At 44.6% G+C, this 17,801-nt stretch overlaps 2 protein-coding genes across 4 annotated transcripts in view; one reads left to right on the plus strand and one right to left on the minus strand.

Annotated features, from left to right (window-relative positions):
• Positions 1-7,165, plus strand: part of RIN3 (Ras and Rab interactor 3) — a 66,281-nt gene extending 59,116 nt beyond the window's left edge. Inside the window, 3 exon segments of the mRNA XM_014957400.1 lie at positions 360-491; positions 3,858-4,021; positions 5,933-7,165. Of these exon segments, the coding sequence (XP_014812886.1) occupies positions 360-491; positions 3,858-4,021; positions 5,933-6,241 (605 nt within the window). The 3' untranslated portion in view covers positions 6,242-7,165.
• A 5,620-nt stretch (positions 7,166-12,785) lies between these two features.
• LGMN (legumain) overlaps positions 12,786-17,801 on the minus strand; it is a 35,179-nt gene continuing 30,163 nt past the window's right edge. For all 3 annotated transcript variants that reach the window (XM_014957687.1, XM_014957684.1, XM_014957685.1), the window contains exons 10-14: positions 17,221-17,310; positions 16,290-16,487; positions 15,521-15,691; positions 14,373-14,440; positions 12,786-13,572 (exon numbers count right to left, since the gene is read on the minus strand). In XM_014957687.1, coding sequence (XP_014813173.1) covers positions 13,533-13,572; positions 14,373-14,440; positions 15,521-15,691; positions 16,290-16,487; positions 17,221-17,310 — 567 coding nt within the window. In that variant the 3' untranslated portion in view covers positions 12,786-13,532. The remainder of the gene's footprint in view (positions 13,573-14,372; positions 14,441-15,520; positions 15,692-16,289; positions 16,488-17,220; positions 17,311-17,801) is intronic.

Raw genomic sequence — 17,801 nt, forward strand, 5'->3', positions numbered from 1 at the left:
CAGTGTCAAATCAGAGGACCGAGCTGGCAGACTTTGCACTCTTCAAGGATTGTCATTTATCTGTTATCCATGAATTTTAAGCTTCTCTTTCTCCAGTTAATAAAGAATGGCAGAAATGGTACTCACTAAAAACCTTCACACTCATATTTTGGGCTTGAAGCAAATTTACTTACTTTTAAAGTGAACTAACTTTCCCTTTTTCAGCATTTTTCTTTGCTGGTGCTTTCAGGCTTTAACTCTTCAAGTAATGTAAGCTAAAGTCTGCAAAGGACATGCTGGGTGACAAGCTGTCGCTGTTGTCTGGGAACGTGTCTTTGTGGAGAGTTTATTGGGACCACTCTGTGTTTCTCTTTGCTCAGGGAAGCTGTACGGCGCAGATGACTTCCTCCCTGTGCTCATGTATGTGCTGGCCCGCAGCAACTTGACTGAAGTCCTTCTGAATGTGGAGTATATGATGGAGCTCATGGACCCTGCTCTGCAGCTTGGGGAAGGTACAGTACAGTGTTTGCTCCTGGGATATTCACTTTGGAAATCACTATTTGCCTTGCTTCAGTGTTTGTGAAAGTGGGGCAGGAAGACTCTGGCTGGGCATTGTGGATAAGTTTTGGCCAGGCTTTTCAAATCTGAGACTCTATAACTGTTGTCAAACACTTCAACTGTTTTTAGCAGTGCAGTGCCCTTAGATACCAGGTCGAAAGGCAAGGGCCCAGCATAAATGAGACCAGAGTTGCTGGATTAGTTTAGTAACCTAAACAGAGACATCTAGTGTTCCTTGGCCCAAAAGCTGAAATGTTAAAAGGTCTTCGCCTAAAATTAAACTGCTGCTGCAATCCATTGTGCAGATACTTTTATTTATTCCAATGAGAAAAGAGCCCCTTTCTGAAACTGCACTGTATGCCTGGGGCCATACATCATCCTTATGGTCACTCTACTCTTAAATTTGAGTGACCCCTTTGACAATGTTCTCTGGCTGAGTATCATAGAAAAGAAAGTTGGGTTAGAGAGGAATGTTGGGTTTGCATGTGAATATAGACTTCTGCTATTAAAGGAATAAATACCCCAGGGGACTGTGGGCCTTTAGTTTCTTAAATATAGCTTGGGAAGCAAATGCTACTAACAGTGACAGGGTTACGCACTCTGAATTAGGAACATGGATCATTTTTCACCAAGTAGTTACTAAACCAATAAAATAGGAGTTATTTTAGAATATTTCTTTGGTAAGTACTGAAGTTCTAGAAAGGAGTCCTGGATGAACAACAGCATACTAATTTTATTTATATTAAAATGGAGGTGTAAGTCTGTAGCTAAAAGCGTGTCATCCCAGCACAGTGCAGAGGTAGGCAGAAGTAATTACTAACAGCATGAGCAGTAGCAACACAATCATATAAGTAAGGGGTTTCTGCACAGGCTAATTTTCCTGCTGAAAAGAACTGTTAGCAGAAAAAAATGTTGTCCTAAGCAGAGCATTTTGCTGACATAACTAAGCTGGTTTTGGTGACGACGCTGCCCACAGGTTCTTCATTTCAAAAGGGCACACTACCAGACTGGTTACTGAAGTCACTTGGGTTGGGGAGCTCAGGCTATTGAGGGCAAAGCCAGCTGGAAGTTCTCTTCAGTCAAAAATGCCAAGACTCTCTGAAATGTATACTCCAGTCAAAATTTCGTGAGAAACTTCTAGATCAAACTGGCTGAATAACCACTTCAGAAAGGAGACTGGGAATAATTGCAGATAGAGGGAATGGAAAAAAAATAACATTTCAGGGAAGATAGCTCTGAGATCATGAAGCCAAGGGCTGAAATGGGAACTAGCAAAAATGAACTTAAGTTAGGCCTTTCAAAGTCAAATGATAAAAGGTGACTCACGAATAGAAATAAAAGGAAAAAAAAGGAAAGCAGAAGTGAGAAAACTGTGAAATTATGTCAGGTCAATATATAAAATCAATTAAATCTGGCCTCCAAATTAAAAATTTAGTTTGAATGAATTTTATAACAACATTAATGTTGATTACTGGGGCAAAGGGAAGGACAGATGATGGGAAATGACAGTGTGGAAATGAAGATACTGGATAGTGGAAGAAAAATTAATTCTTAAAAAGGATGTAATGAATTCCTGTCACGGGGTACTGGGAGATCTTCCTCCCTAGCTTCTGAGGGAAGGGATACACCAGGTCATGGGTCCCGTCACAGGCACATCTGACTCGACCAGAGCAGGAGAAATACTGAATGACAGATGAGGGAGGTAGTAACTATATTTAAGAGGGGAAAAACTGCCACTTGCAGGCTTGTTAGCCTGTTCTTAGCAGCACTTTGTGGGAGACAGTAAAGAACGAGAGTGTGTTCTTGGTGTATGCAGACCTGCGTAGTTATGGGACAGTCCTCATTGGATGCACCTGACTATGGAAAGTCAAATAGCAGTGTCTTGTCTTTGTCTGTCCTCTACTACACCAAACTTTAGTAGTGCTCTAAAAATACTGTTCTTAAATAAAACGCTGTCTTAGCCACCACATAACACAACCAGCCACAACTACCGGGGAACTCACCAGTCTAAGGGTTAGTGGCTTGTGTGAGGTTTTGGTGATGTGGAAGTGCCATCTAGAGGCAACTGCAATTATTATAAAACTTAAAAACAGGGAGCTCCACCCAGCTGATTGATAGGCAATTTTTATTTCTGTCAGTCTTCCTGGCACCCCGGTGAGGGGATCGCACAGGGGCTGGGGCGGTGGGCCCATGGGTCCAAAGCCTGGCTCCTTACTCCACTTCAGGTCAGGCATGATGCTGCCTGGAGGCCCAGGGGACCTGTCCCCATCCCTGCTGCTGCTGGGGCGGCTCTGGGGACTGACTCCTTCCCTCTTTTTGGAGGAGACCCTGGCTCCAGCCTCTTGCTTCTCAGCTGAGCTGAGCTCTGGAGGCACCTGGGGAAATGAGGACTTTTAATTAACCCGGCGCTGGGGCCATGCCCTGACACAGGGTTGCCCCACAACCAAAGCAGCAACTTCCTCATATTCAATTCTGTCCTCTTATCAGGGCTTATCTTCACCTCTGTTGATGAAGCCTGTTCTTATCGTGGTCCAGCTGCTTCCCTGGCTACTGCAGTTGGTTATTTATTACCTGCCACAGCCAAGACCGCAGCAGTCAGGGAGTTTCTGAGGGAAAAGGACTGTGTGTGTGCTTTTACTGCTTTATCCCCTGTTTCTCTGCTTTTACCAAGATTTATCCCACAACTCTAAACAGCCCAGGAATTACTCTCAGCCAAATAGCTGGGCTCCCTGTCTACTCAACAGAGATGGAAGGAGTGGAGGGCAACTTGTCCTTGTAGATCTGAGACATCCTTCACTGGTGCTGAGCCCACAGGGGACCCGGGCTCTAGACGTTCCAGCAATGTAGCTAGAGTTGGAGGGGCTGAATCCAGGCCTTGTACTTTTCCTACAGAGTACACTACAATTGTTACTATTCCCTTGCATTATGGGGACTGTGCAGGAGCCCAAATTACAGACCTGTTGCGCTGGCCCTGTTAAACACAACAGAAAGGTGGCCATGCCCCAAAGAATAAACCATCTGTGCTCAAAGGCATTGTTTTGGGTTGGTTTGTGAAAGCTACTTTTGTAGTGGTTTACCTTCAGTCCGTGTTTCCCTTTAGGGTATCTACAGCCTCAGCAGTCTGGACAGTGACAACATTGTGAAGCAGAAGGAGGACACTGTGGTCATTAGGTCTCATTTCTCTTGGGTTAACATCAGCAGCGAGGCTCAGACAGTGGGGGTGTCAGCTGCCACTGCACGGGTACAAGCTGGCAGGATGGATGTGGAAATGAATGGCCCATGCTGCTGTGATGTTCATACAAGACCTTCTCCCTTTGCAGGCTCCTATTATTTAACAACCACCTATGGAGCCCTGGAGCATATCAAGAACTACGACAAAATCACTGTCACACGGCAGCTGAGTGTGGAGGTGCAGGACTCCATTCACCGCTGGGAACGACGGAGGACGCTGAACAAGGCCCGGGCTTCCCGCTCATCAGTGCAGGTAGCTGGCATTGCTTTCCAGGGAAAAAGCCTGGAAGATGAACATGCTCTCTCTATACTTTCTAATTTTTAATATGATAATTATTTTAAAACAAAATGAACCCACATCATTTGAAGTGCTACTAAATGCATTTAAAAATCTTGAAGTACCCTCATAATGTTATAATTTTAAATATGACAGTGAGGTTTTGTTGATCATTCTCAGAAGAGGTATACTAGGAGTCTTCACATGTGGAGAGCTGCAGTGGGGAGGAAGAGAGCCCTATTCTCCATGTCCTTAGGGCCTGGGGAAGTCCTGTGCTAAGCTGAGGAGATGTGAGCAGGCGACTCAGGGGCAGTTCTTGGGTGTATAAAGCTGTAGGAGGACTTGAGACATCCCAAGAGCCAGTCAGACAAGCATCTTCCAGAGCCTGGCTTCTCCTGTCCAGCAGGGGGAATACCCAACAACATCTGGCCAGCTTTGCTTCTCCTGTCCAGCAGGGGGAAGACCCAACAACATCTGGCCAGCTTTGAAGCCCATGCTGTGTATGGCTCAGTAAAGAACTCCTCGTGCACCCATGGGAGAGGGTCACAGGAGGGATGGGTGCTCTGGGCCTCCAGCCATGGTGAGGCTGATTGCAGGACCAGGCAGTCAGCATGCCCTGCCAGCCCCGTGTCCTGTGATCAAATCGTCACCCACAGGGAGGCAGCAAAGGCCACATTTCAGGTTCTGCAAAGCCTTTGCATTGCAAAACTGAAAATTGTGAATGCCCAGGAGGGAAGTCTCCTGAGGGGGAAGACACAGTCCACATAGCCCTACGAAAGCATGGAGCTGAATATATTTCTCATATTGCATTCAGAACAGTGCCTGATGATCTCAGAACTTGTGAGTGGTGGATGGGTTTACATCAAATATCCATCCAGCCCCGAGTGCTGCTCTGGCAGTAGCTCATAGCAAGTACCTAACATGGAGGAGAATAGCTGAGCAAGCAAAAGCCACATTTCTCCAGAAGATTCCCACCACCTCAATCAGCATAAGGACAGATTTCCATTCCTTTGAATGAGGGGTAATATCAGAGACATGCAAACCCATCCTGACAGAGGTAAACAGCTTGCTGATGTGTTCAGCCTGCACACCCTTCTGGCTGCCTTAATCATCTGCAGTGGTAATCCATAAATGCAGTTTGGAAACCCCTACTCCACATATTTGCCAGATCTCACTTCTGCTGGAGAATCTGAGTATTTTATGACCAAAATGGTGGGGAATTTTTTTGAAGTTCACAGATAAAAATTAAACACGCAGGTTCCACTCTGGCCAAAAGCTCTCTAGATTCTGTTCCTCATGAGTTTGGCAAGACTGAAGTCATCCCAGTGGTCGTTACTGCCTGGAACAGGATACAAGTAAATCAACCTCCTCAGCATAACTTCTTCTTCTGTTTCCTTACTGATGGAAAGAAGTTTGGATGACACACTGTTAAGGTGCTGTTTGGGTGGCGGTGGAATTACAATGGTCACTGCACTGCCAGCCATTTCCTGTTTTTGTGAGACAGGTGGTTTTCAGGCCAGATTGCTGAGGTTTTTGGCTTGTTATTCCGGTCTGTTACTTCTTTGCTTCCTATTTCTTCAGGAGCTATAGAAAGGTGGGAGAAAGAACAGTTGCAGAACTGCTCACTAAGGATATTCACCAAATCAGAAATAAGCTTTCACTTGTGTGTCTTTACAGGGCTAATTATTTGGTTAAGTGTTTGTTAGTTTAAGTATGTGCTGATTCAGAGCTTGTTCATCTGAGGGAAGCAAGGATAGAATAACTAGGGCACTGGAGAATGATTGGAGATCATCTGAGAAGGTTTTGGAGCTCTGGGGCTGAATTCTACCTTCTTCAGTCCTAAGTCACTGTGTTAACTGCCAGATCTATCCTCATGATTCTCTACAGGATTTCATCTCTATCTGCTTTCTGGAAATCGGTGCTCAGTCAAGGACACTTGCTTCCCGGAGCGACACCACGGCTGAGCAGCTGAGCCAGCAGTGTGCCGAAAAGTTTGAAGTCTCCCATCCCAAGGACTATGGACTCTTTGTTTATGTTGATGACCAGTGGCTTCAGCTGGACAAAGATGCCCTTCCTCACCACATCAAAGCCTCCCTGCTGAAGAGTGAAACCAAGAAAGATTTCCATTTTATTTATAAACCAATCGAGCATAAAACCCCACCAGTTCCAACTGTCAAAGAGTCAGATTTTCCCTAAGGGCTCTGCTGCTATGTTGTTGTATTTGCTGTCATCTTGGAAGAGCTGGATAGTTTATCTCATGAGATACTCTGGTATCTGCAGAGCTCAGAAGGTCTCTGGAGAATGGCCTTTGACATAAGGCAGATGTGCTAATTTGGATGCTGTCTGAATTCAGGGCATTTCTCAGCAGAGTTCATTTGCAGAAATAAAAGGAGCATTCAGGAGAACATTCCCACTCTGGAAAACTTGAAGTATCAAACGTCAGAACCTCCTGCTGGCAACCAGCCGACATCACAGAATGTAAGCGGACAGTGGAGAAAAATCCAGAGATCTTGCAGAAAAGTGGACATTTACTCCATAATAAATTATGGCAGGTGTGAATCACCTCTGTGCACAAGGCCTGTGAAAGGTCTGCACACACCTCAATCTGTTTGAAGATAAGACTGTGTTTATGCCTTACAGTATATGTTCACCCAGTGAACTCAGTGGCATAGGGCTGCCACCATTCCATCTCTGTCTTGCTGTCTACAACATGACATTGCCTTTGAAATCCATGTAGTTCCAGACCATACACAATGATCCTGTGTATTCACTAAGAATACATTTTCTGCTGCCTATTTGTCACTGAAATCAGGTAGTGTTTTCATCAATGTTTTTTTCTTAAAGACTGAAAGTCTTCACCATCAGTTTTACATGTACAGCAGTTTTAGTCACATTGGTTGTATGATAGTGTCTGGTTAATTGTATATTTATTTCCATGTGTGATATGGTGCGATTATTTTAAAATAAGCATTTGTAAAGAATTTAATAATTTGAAAGTCAAAAAGAGCTAGAATTAAATACCTGTCCCTTTTTACCTGGATGTCACTTTCTCTAGTGTTTTCGTGTCTACAAGTTCCACCAGATTATTACTTTAATAAATTCAGGCTGTTGCAGACAGAACTTGCTAATTCTCCATTCTACCTGTGCCTTTTCTCATTCAGTCATTGCAGAATCAAATTTCCCTGCAAAACTAAATTCCCACAGAACAGACTGAACCAATGCAAAAAAGCTTTTCACAAAATTTGAAAACAGTTTTTCAGGACTGGATAATGGAAGCGTGAGCCTTAATTTCAAGACAGATCCATGTCTTCCTGGTGCCTTCATTCCAGCAAGATTCCCACTATGAACACATGAGACTGGATTGGCTGTATGCAGGAGGCAAGCAAGCTCCACTGCAGCCACACAAACTGGAGATCAGGCCTAGCAAAGCTCCGATTAGAAAGAATGGATGTTTTACTGCAGGTTTTGCTCAAAGCTGCTATTGTTTCCAGCTATTCACGGTCAAAAAATAATTGTGACACATTGGGCCAAGTTGCCCAAGGTCCCTGTCTTACTTCTGAACCTCCAAAGGCAAAACGATATTGTGTGTAGCTGGTCATTCTCTCAGTCCCTGGGGCTTGAAATGTCTGTGTCTACGTGCCACAGCTGCAGCGTGGCCTGGCCAAACCTGCACACAGAGAGCAAACCAGTGCTGTCTCCACCAGCATGGGCTGCGTACGCATCTTCTTAGGAGGGAAAGCAACCAAGAATGAGGAACAGTGAATAACAGCAGTCTTGGTTTTGAGGACATCATGTGCAGAGCTTGCAGCATGTGACACTGGCACAGTGCTGAGTCCAAATTCATGGTTATTTCTGCTCATATGCAGCCGTCAGCACCTCTGCCTTGCTGCTGGGCAGCAGACCCAGGATGGCGGAGCAGAACCCCCTCCTTGCGCTGCCATTAGCCTCTTGCAGGGCAGTGTGCTCCTGCTGGGAGCCCAGGCTGCTCTCAGGGTGGCACTCAGGATGCCGTCACCTGAGATGTGGGTTTCCAGTACTGATCTACCCACCTCCATCCCCAGGGAGGTGCCTGCTGACTAGGATTGGGCTATCGCCGGTGGTCCCCACTGTAGACATGGGATGTGCCCTCAGGGAGCCCCCACGGTCCCAGAGCTGATGGCCTCACTGCCCCAAGAGCAGCTTCCCCGTGTCCAGGCTCCTGCAAGGACATCCGCTCTCGCCCTTCTGCCACCCTGCCCTGGATGTGATGTGCTGATGGCTATCCTGTTTCCACCATTGGTCTCATCACTGGTATCCTTATGTCCTGAGGGCTGATCTGCTCCATGTTGGCCATACTGAGGACGATCTTGTTTGTCATCCCTGGGGCTGTGCAGCAGGAGGGTCCAACCTCTGGGCAACATCAATTATGAACCTTCCTTTTTTCTCAGACCTAACACACACCCCCGCCCTCCTAGATCCTCCATTTTGCACCCACCCAAAGGAGACACCCTCCACCTGCTTCTCACCTCCCTTTCCCACCAAAACAAGGTCAAAACTAGCTCTCTGGCCCACCTCCCACTGGTCTTCTCACCCTCCTTGGTAGGACTGCAAGCCATGTACCCACCTTGATATATGCATACGATGTATACCACCACCTGATATAGGTATCACACTGCACGGGGTCCACATACAGCAGGACTGGGGGTCCCCAGTACCAGACCCAGAGATGGGGTGGGGTGTCTCACCAGCAGCTTAGTTCTGCTGTGGCTGCTGCAAGTTATTTTAAGCCCCAGGAGCAAAGATGCGTATGTCTGCCAAAGTCCTTGGCCTGATCAGGTTATCTTTATACTATAACATTTACAGTTAATGAGCCTACAGTAATCTGATGAGGATAAGGCTAAAGTAGAAACATGCAAGGAAGGAAGCTAGGACTGATCTTCTGCTGGGTATTTCCAGAAAGCAACTGGACTTTGCACTGGCCAGGGACAAGCAACAGATTGATGAAGTGAATGGCTCCGTCCCCTCACAGTGTCCTGGGACGTCTGAGTCAGCAGCTGGACCTCAGGGCAAGAGGAACTGCAGATTGAATGGCTGTTCAGTGGGACACATGGAAACCGTGATAGCGCTAAACCACTGCAATCCAAACAAGGTCAGACTAAAAGCTGCCAAAGCCTACTCCCAAAAATCAGACCCGCAGGCCCCAGTTTTCAAAATGCGTGGAGTACCAGCTGAATTTCTGTGGGCTCTTACAGAGCCTCTCAAACTGTATATGCAACATTTTCCTCTGGCATAACAACTGCAAAGCTCTGATTTGATTTGCAAAGGTTGCCATGGCTCTCCTGAAGGCAGAGAGATTATTGGCAGTAATGCCAGTTCCCGTGCCTGGTGGCGAGCTGCCTGGAAAGAATTCCCTCTGCTGGGGCTCAGTTCAGAGCAGGGCTTTCTCAGGGGCTCCAGGGCACCTGGCCTCTTCAGTCACATTGCTCAACATACATCTCTGGGACACAGGCGCTCCTCCAGGGCCCACCCACAGCTGCCTTGGGCTGGTATCTGCCATTTCAGGTGATGAGGAAAAAAAAATCAAATAGGGAAACGAAATGGGCGGTTTTAAATGCTCCATGGGATTTCATCCATTTTTGCCATGGGGTTTCCTTATCCTGCAGCCAAGGCAAGGAGGAAGTTCAGTTTGGCGATTGGTGGCCTCTCCTGGTTAGTCAAGATGGTCACGCCCTGACTCATGCTCTGGCTCTCACATGCCCCATCACCAGACAAGAGTGTTTCAGGAGACTTTGACCAAGTAGGGTTGTGCAATCCTGCCAAGACCTCCTCAAACACCCGTTTACTGAGAAACGTTGTGCAACACTCACGTGCTCACAAGGAAAGGATCCTAGCGTGAGAGAGGGGAAGAATGAGACCTCCTGAACCTGGCAACTTCTGCAAAGAAAAAACAAAAAGCCCGAGTGGCCACTTGGTGCACAGAGCTGGTTTAATGCCACTTTGCACCCACTGATGGGATCTGTCAATAATTTGCTGAAGTAATTACACTGCCAGGTCAGGTATAACCTAAAATAAAAAACATTGAAATCAAAGGCAGTCAGTATTCCTGCTGACTTCAAGAGCTTTTGGACATCATCATGTATCAGTCACCAACTGTACTTTGAAACCCAGCACAAGAATGGCTTTTTTCCACAGGCCTGGGGAGTGATTGAGGCTGGCAGGCAGCCCTGGAGGCGGCTGGTCCAAGCCCTGCTCAAAGCAGGGCTGACTCCTTTCAGTGCTGCAGGTCTCTGGGGTTGGAGACCCTGCAGACCAGGGCCCTGTTCCAGCCTTTCAACCCATTGCACTGTGAAAAACGTTTTCCTCCTGTCCAGCTGGTGCAGAGGCCCTGCCGGTTCCACCAGAGTCCCCCCCTTGGATGAGTGTTGCAACTGTTGGACACTGGCCAGCTCTGCCCATTCTCATGCATGGGATTACAAAGCTGTAATATTTCTGCTTTCTCCGGTCTCTTTTGGGGTCTCGTGCCCCTGGGAAGGAGTCAGAGCTGCCTGAACTCTCAGCACGAAATGCTGCTAGGTCAGGACTTCAGGTTCCTTTCCCTGTGCTGCTCCTCCATCCTTGCTGTAAGCTGTCCTGCTGAGAGAAGATGCAGCTTGGTTTGGAGAGAGCTAAAATACCACAACTTAGCAAAATCTCTAAAGGAGTCCATTATCTCCAGCTCTAGGCAAACTACCTTCTGCCTTATCGCTAGTAGAGATGGGAGGGCGGTTACACGCTCTCCAAGCAAAACTGCATCCGGGTAAATTTGCATTATTTAGATTATTTGCATTAGAAACAGTCAGCATACAGTGTACCATGGAGGCTGATGATGCCTTCTGTCCCTCCGGGCCATCTCAAAGGACCGGTGGTGAGCTGCTGCGCGCAGCAGGATGTTGGGTGGAAACACCGGGCACATTTGGCAGAGAACAGCTGGGAAAAGGGCCTGGAGCTCCATTTCTAACAATAAGGAAGAAGAGGACAGGAAGACCTGGCTGCTGCGGGTGGCACTCTTCCCAGGGGTTACGGATAAACACACCTATTCTGCTTAGGGAAGGTTTTATGTAAATAACACAGCCTCAGCTTTGCCCCATTCTGCCTGGTGATAATTTGCCAGGAACCTGACATTTTTCTGTATTTTGCACCAGTCATCCCCACAGCCCGGAGTTCTAGGAACGGCAGCTGCGTGCCTGCAGGAGCAGTGAGCCTGTCTGCCCTTGCCCAATACACCGCAAGATGCTCTGGCGTAAGACTGACCTTGCACAATCCTAAAATGTTTCTGTTGGCATCTCAAAACAAGCAGCCTGCTGCAGAATTGTGCCTTCGTGGTGCTATTTGGAGGCCTTAAAACAAATGCATTGATCAGTGCAGGTGAAGGTTGTTGGGTTTTTTTCTTCTGCAGCGCTGTTCCCCGAGTGACTGCAAAGGAAAGGAGTCTCTGGATACAAACTGGAAATTCAATAGCCCGTTAATGCTTTTTGTGGGGCATGGCTAAGAACCAGCTACATCTCAGATGGGATTGTGGGTGTATTGACATCTTCAGATTGCCCCTCTCCTTCATTTCAGGAGAAAGAGAAGGAGGACTTTATTTCCCCTCTGCTTCTAGAGATGAAAATCCAAAAGACCAAAAGCCTCTTCTGAATATTTCAGAAGAAAAATGAGTATTTTTAAGGGGTGAAGAACATTGTTAGAACTATGAACTGATGATGCTAAGTGCCTGAGAAGCAGGCTAGGTTTCTAGGGCAGAGAACAATTCTAAAAGCAGAAATGTGTAAAACTTAGCATATTTAATGTATATATTAAAACAGGGCTCTGAAGGAGTCATTTTCCCTGTTCTTGCACAGTGATTGAGGGCTCTTGGTACACTCTTCCGTGACAGCAGCCCGGCTGCCTGAAAGCTGTCCTGAGTGGCCAGCCCTCCCTCTGCCATTGGGGGAACACCTGCAGCACACTTGGGCACACAAGAATTTCATACTGACTTATTTTTAGATTTCTGCTTTAAAAAAAACTAGCTTTACAGCTGAACAGAAACAAGAAGCAACTGAAAAGCATCAAGTATCTGAACTTTCAACAACTCCCAAGGTGTAAAATTTCATTTCTTAACTCAGTAAAGCCAAGTTCCACATAGTTTTTACCTTATCCCATCCATCTTGACAGTAGATGTTCTCTGGGCGTTTCTCTCATTCGCTCCCTCAGCAGAGAGCTGAAAGCACTAATGCTCCTGCCTTTATCTGCCTCAATTCTTTAATACAATGTAATTTCAGTTAGAACCCTACAGCCCCTCTCCTCTGAGTGGAGCGAGGCAGAACTCCCTCCATCCTGCAGACGTTGCCTTACTTTTCTCCAATGCTTTCTCTTCCCACGGAGATGAGGTAATTTTGCATATTCCAACATACTCTGGAAAGAATCCCGAAGTACCTCTCTGCCCGGTCCCTACATGTCAAAAGGTATGAGCAACCTGAAGCTATTTTAAATCACCTCATAACCTCTAATTTGTTCCCCTGCTTGTCATTTACTGAGTCACCTCTAAGGAGTGGTGCCTTCGAATGCGATTTTGTGCTTTTATTTTTGGGGTTTTGGTTTTGGATTTTTTGGTTGGTTGTTTTGTTTTGGGGTTTTTATTTTTTGAGATGACCCGTTTCATAAAAGGCTTAGGGGGATAAATAACCTTTTAATGCAATGTCATAAAATTCATTAGCTCTTGTTCATCTTCAAGACACAAGACGTGTTACACTGTATTGCCCTGTAGGCTGATTAAACTGTCAACTTTATTTTTATTCACAGGCAGTTGCCGTACTCTATGACTTCCCACAGGTTTATGTATATATACATGTAATTATAGCATACTAGTGCTAGATTTACAGCATTAGATATTTGGTTTTTTCTTTGGGAAACAGTGCTTTCTACCCACAAAGACTGTTACTGTTCACAGTTTAACTGCGCTGTTCACATCTGATAGTTCTTAAATGCAACTCATTTCTTTAAACTGTTAAGGAGTTAAAGCTTAAAGAACAAGCTTTGGTTTCTTCACTCTTCAACCAATCCGCAAATTAGTCACTGTAATGGAATTCGTTAACTTTTGGTAAAAAGCTAATAGCAATAGTGTAAAAATTTTTTTCAGGATTAATGACTTAATGTTTAAATTTAGCATAGATTTCACAATCACTGATAGGTATAGGTGGCTTGTAGTGTTCATCCAGAGATTCTTAAGAGCATTGTGCTTTGAAACAAACCATCCATCTTGAAAGCTCCAGGTGTTTGCCAAAACGCCCGTGTCCAACCAGCGGGCTGTCGGCAGGCGGGGGTGCAGGGGAGAACGCTGGCTGCGTTGCTCACGGTCAGGAGCCTGGGCTCCCAGCACAGTTCCAGTAGAGTGGCTGACCCTTCATGTTGGCATGCATGGAAAGTCTGGGTTACTACAGTTATGAAAAGTTATCACTTGTAGTAAGGGTTATACTAAGGATTGTTGTTTCCATCAATACCCAAGGCACACTTGATCCATGGCCAGGCGTATTCTGCAACAGAGAACAATAATAATAAGAAACTCTTCATGTGCTCTGCTCTCAAAACTATTTGCCAAACTGACTGTAGCAGGATGCCACCAGGAGTGGGGGCAGCAGTGCTTTTTCTTCTGGGTTGCATGTGCACACTCCTAAACTACCAGTCCAGCCTCCCACCCCTACCCCTTTGCTTTCCTCTTTCCCTTTTCTTCCTCTCGCATGACTCACAAGCTGGAATCCCATCCTCTACCACCAACTCCCAGGACAGAATTTCAACACCATGCTTCCCTTGCCCCTGCTACATCACCCTAAGGATCAGCCTGGACCATTATTTCCCTGCTTTCCTACCACATGCTCACAGTTTAAGGCCCTAGGGCCATATTCCCTTTCTGCACCAGAACCCAGCAGTGCTGTGGTGTTCTGAGCCAGCAGCCGAGGGGGCAGAGGAGAAAATACAGCAGTTCCCAACCCTACTTCAGTGTAAGATCATACAGGAGCCTCAGGGCAACACCCCTGTCCTGCAAGACACACTGGTCATGCTATTTTGTGTTATGCAGTGCAGTGGGATCCTCCAACTGGCTATAATTTCCCCCGAGGGTCTTCAACAAGGAAATTAAAGGGTTTCTGGGAACTGGATCATCATGAGTGGGAGGGAACTAATGATGATGTGCTTTACAAAATTAGCATTCATACCTTTAGTCATAATTTTACTGCCAAAATAGTCAACAGACCAGAACAAGTGAGAAGCTTTGTCACGCTTCATCTGCCTATTAATTTCTGCTTTTCTAACCACAGTGTATCTGGGAACTCATTACCTGTCTATAGGGTATCCACCTTCACAAACGTTGACCAAGGCATACAGCTGTCTCAGTGCATATTCATACTGAAATAAACAAACATTGTTAATAATTTCAGTGACGAAGAGCAGGTATGGTTTACCCAAATTATGCAGGTTTACTAAATTATGCAAGTAATTTAGAGATGTGTTTACTGGTCTTGACAATCTAGCACTAGGTTAAATGGATCTTCTGATAACTTTGCTCTTTAAACTTCATTAGGTAAATTCAGCTGTTGCTGCACAACACACCCTTAGGCAAAGCTCACCTACCTAACCAATTTCATTCAAAAACACCCACAAACAAACAAAAAACACTAAAGAGGAACTAAAAGTTTAACAGAGTAATGTGGTCTCCTAATAGCCTGGTTGATTAGAAGCTCCAACTGAAGGAGGGCAGCTGCTTTTGATTTGTATACAGGACTTAAATTTTGATTAACTGCCAGACAATTCCATTGCTTTCTGCTAAAATAAATTAATTTACTGTTGACTCATCCTACCACACACCACTGTCTGCTTAGGTTATCTTGCCTGACATCAGGACTGGGTTTTCTGGAATAGGAATTGACCTCTCTTATTCTTGTCGAAACAGTGGTTAGCAAGGCAGGATTTCATCCTCAACTGGGATTCCAGGAAGACTGGGCAGTAATAAAACCCCTGAACTAAAAAGTGGCTCTTAGGAATTCAATGAGACCATGGAAGTAGAGCTAGGCTACTGCAAGGAACTATGCAACAGACAATCCTGATGTAGAAATCTGAATGTACTAGGATTATGAATTCACAACGATGGTGCTGTTTCTCTGTTTTGCTAGTAGAGATGCTTCAAGAAGAAATACAGTGTAACAGTTAATATTGGGATTTCTGGGGAAAGAACCAATGAAGGGACAGCACTAACTAGTAAAAGGTAAGGATTATTGCTGGTTTTATTTAGTAATCTTCTCACCTATCTACAGGCGTAGTGGAAGTGGTTTCCTGCTTCCAAAAATATTACTCACACCCTCCAAAACTAAGCTGTAAGACTGCCCCCAAGCTAGATTTTTAATAAAAGCTGATTTTGCAGACCTGCTTATGACTACTGTGCTTGTTTTACCAGTACATGTATCAGGTTATATCTAATGCTTGACTTACCAAGGCCAAGTGCCAGTTGAAGCAATGAGCTTTGAAGTGGTTCACCGCTGACTGGTAGCAGTCATAATTGCTGAGGGTCAGTCTGTCTGACAGAATTTGGTTGGTCTGTTCTTTCGATCCTGTTACTAACACGATGATCTTTCGCATAGATTCTTGGATAAATTCTTTCACCTGCACATAAAGCAAGAACTTAAAACATGCTTTTTCTAAACCTAACTTGAAGGCTTTGAATTAAATTTCTCTTTTTTTAAACCTCCTTCAACTCTTGGGCTCTTTAAGGAACCCAGCTTTACTATCTACTTTTAGCACAGTCTTTTGGACCCGTCTCAACACAAATGAAAACTAGGGAGACAGAAAGTCAGACTCCTGGCACCCAAAATCACTCACTGTCCTTCTAGTGTTCTGCGAGGAGAAAGACAACACCAGTACTGGCTCCCATTCTGCAGGAGCTATTTGATTTGGGAGACTTTGATTCCACTGAGACAAGAGTAACTCCTCCCAGCAAGAATCCCTATGGCTGCAGATGAAGAGTTTCCTGAAATAAAAGCTGTTAGACTGACTTTTGCATTTGCTTACATTTGCCTAGATAAGCCCTGCTGAATGTGCCTTCTGTAACAAATGGCTGAATTTTAAAGGAAGAGTAAACCATCAGCTAGAGATTACTAGTCTGAAGGGTAATTTTGTTGCAATTTTCAAAAACTGGAAGCAATCTCTCAATCTGACCTGATATGTAGTTCAAATTTTTTTTTTTTTTTTTTTTTTTGCTTACCTCCAGGTGTACTTTCATCTCTGCAGCAATCTTCTTAGCCTCATGAATGTCATTGGTAGCCATCAGCTTTCGTTTCATGATTGCAAGAGGCACATCTGGACTAGGAGTCAGGTCATAGCGTTCTACAGGTGGCAGAGAAATGGGGACAGCTTTCTTCCCCATGCCCTGGAACTGCATCACTTTCATGGAGGAGATGCTCTGAAGGTTAGAAAGAAAACAAACGGAAACTGTCAGCCACTCCAGCAGGTAGCCTCTCTTTGCTTTGCCATGCAAACCTAACTCTCTAAACTTGCTTTATTAGAGAAAATAAAGGAGATCATAGGGTTGTAAGTATGTGTGCACAGGCACGTTGGGTTTTTTAATACAAGGTCAAGGCTGCCAAAAATCAGGGAACTTTTATTTCCAAAACTCACTGAGGGGGGAAAAAAGACAAAAGACCATCAGGTTAAGTAACCTGACTTTTTTTTTTTTAAACAAATATTTAATTTGTGCTTCTATTAACACGCTGAATAATGGGACTGTTATAATGATATGTCACCTCTCAGCTCTTCACATCTGAGGGATCAATGTATTTAACAATTCTTTAATATTCATAATATGCCTGGAAGTGGTAAATACCCTTCTTACACTTGACTGAAGTGCTATATCAGTGGCAGAGCTTGGAGGACAATTCATATCCTGACTCACAGAATCACAGAATCCTTTTATTAAAGCATAATACAAGGCTGTATGTCCTTTAGCATCAGGACCAGAGTCCTTTAAATCTTAAGTGGTCTTCTAAGATTAAGAATTCCATTTTCTACATCAACCTTGCCTTGCTTTTTTGTTTGGTTTTTTTTTTTAGTTTGTTTTTTTGTTTTTAAGGCATGAAAGTATATGGCACAAAAGGTTTTAAGATATACCTGACCAGCAAGCCCACTCCAATACGTACTCTGTTTCCATACTGCATCACATGGCTGGTGTTAGTGCGTTTCTTCACGAGCTGGAACTGCTTGTGGAGTGTTTCTTTTCTTAGATCCTCCTGCAGAAAGAAACTTCCATGGGGTCACAGCTACTTAAATTCAGCTATTTTAAAAATGCAAGGAAATCTGGAAAAGGTCTTAGCTGCCAACATGTACAAGGAGGTACAGAGCAACCTTTAAAAGACAGCGAGTTCATTATTTCAGGATCCCTGAAGCAGAGGTACAACTTACTGAACTGTCCAATTTGTTTAACAAATTTGGAGATGTGGTCTCAGATTAGCAAATCAAGATTATGTGAATTTGAAAACAGAAGCTAGACAGTTTCTAATCTTAAAAATAGCATAAGGGTATGTTTCTGAAAGTTTCATAAATAAATTTAGTTGCTCAAACAAATAAAGATTATATATGGTTCTGAATAGTAGATAAATACTTTTACCAACTCCATTTTTTGATTTCAGTCTTGTAAAAAAACCCAAAGATTTTCATAAATCCTGTAAAAGAACTATTTTTAAAAACCTAGTGCTTTTTTTCATGCTGAAATTTCATTTAA

The sequence above is a fragment of the Calidris pugnax genome, unplaced genomic scaffold, assembly GCF_001431845.1.
Source record: "Calidris pugnax isolate Ruff unplaced genomic scaffold, ASM143184v1 scaffold211, whole genome shotgun sequence".
NCBI classification, from domain to species: domain Eukaryota; kingdom Metazoa; phylum Chordata; class Aves; order Charadriiformes; family Scolopacidae; genus Calidris; species Calidris pugnax.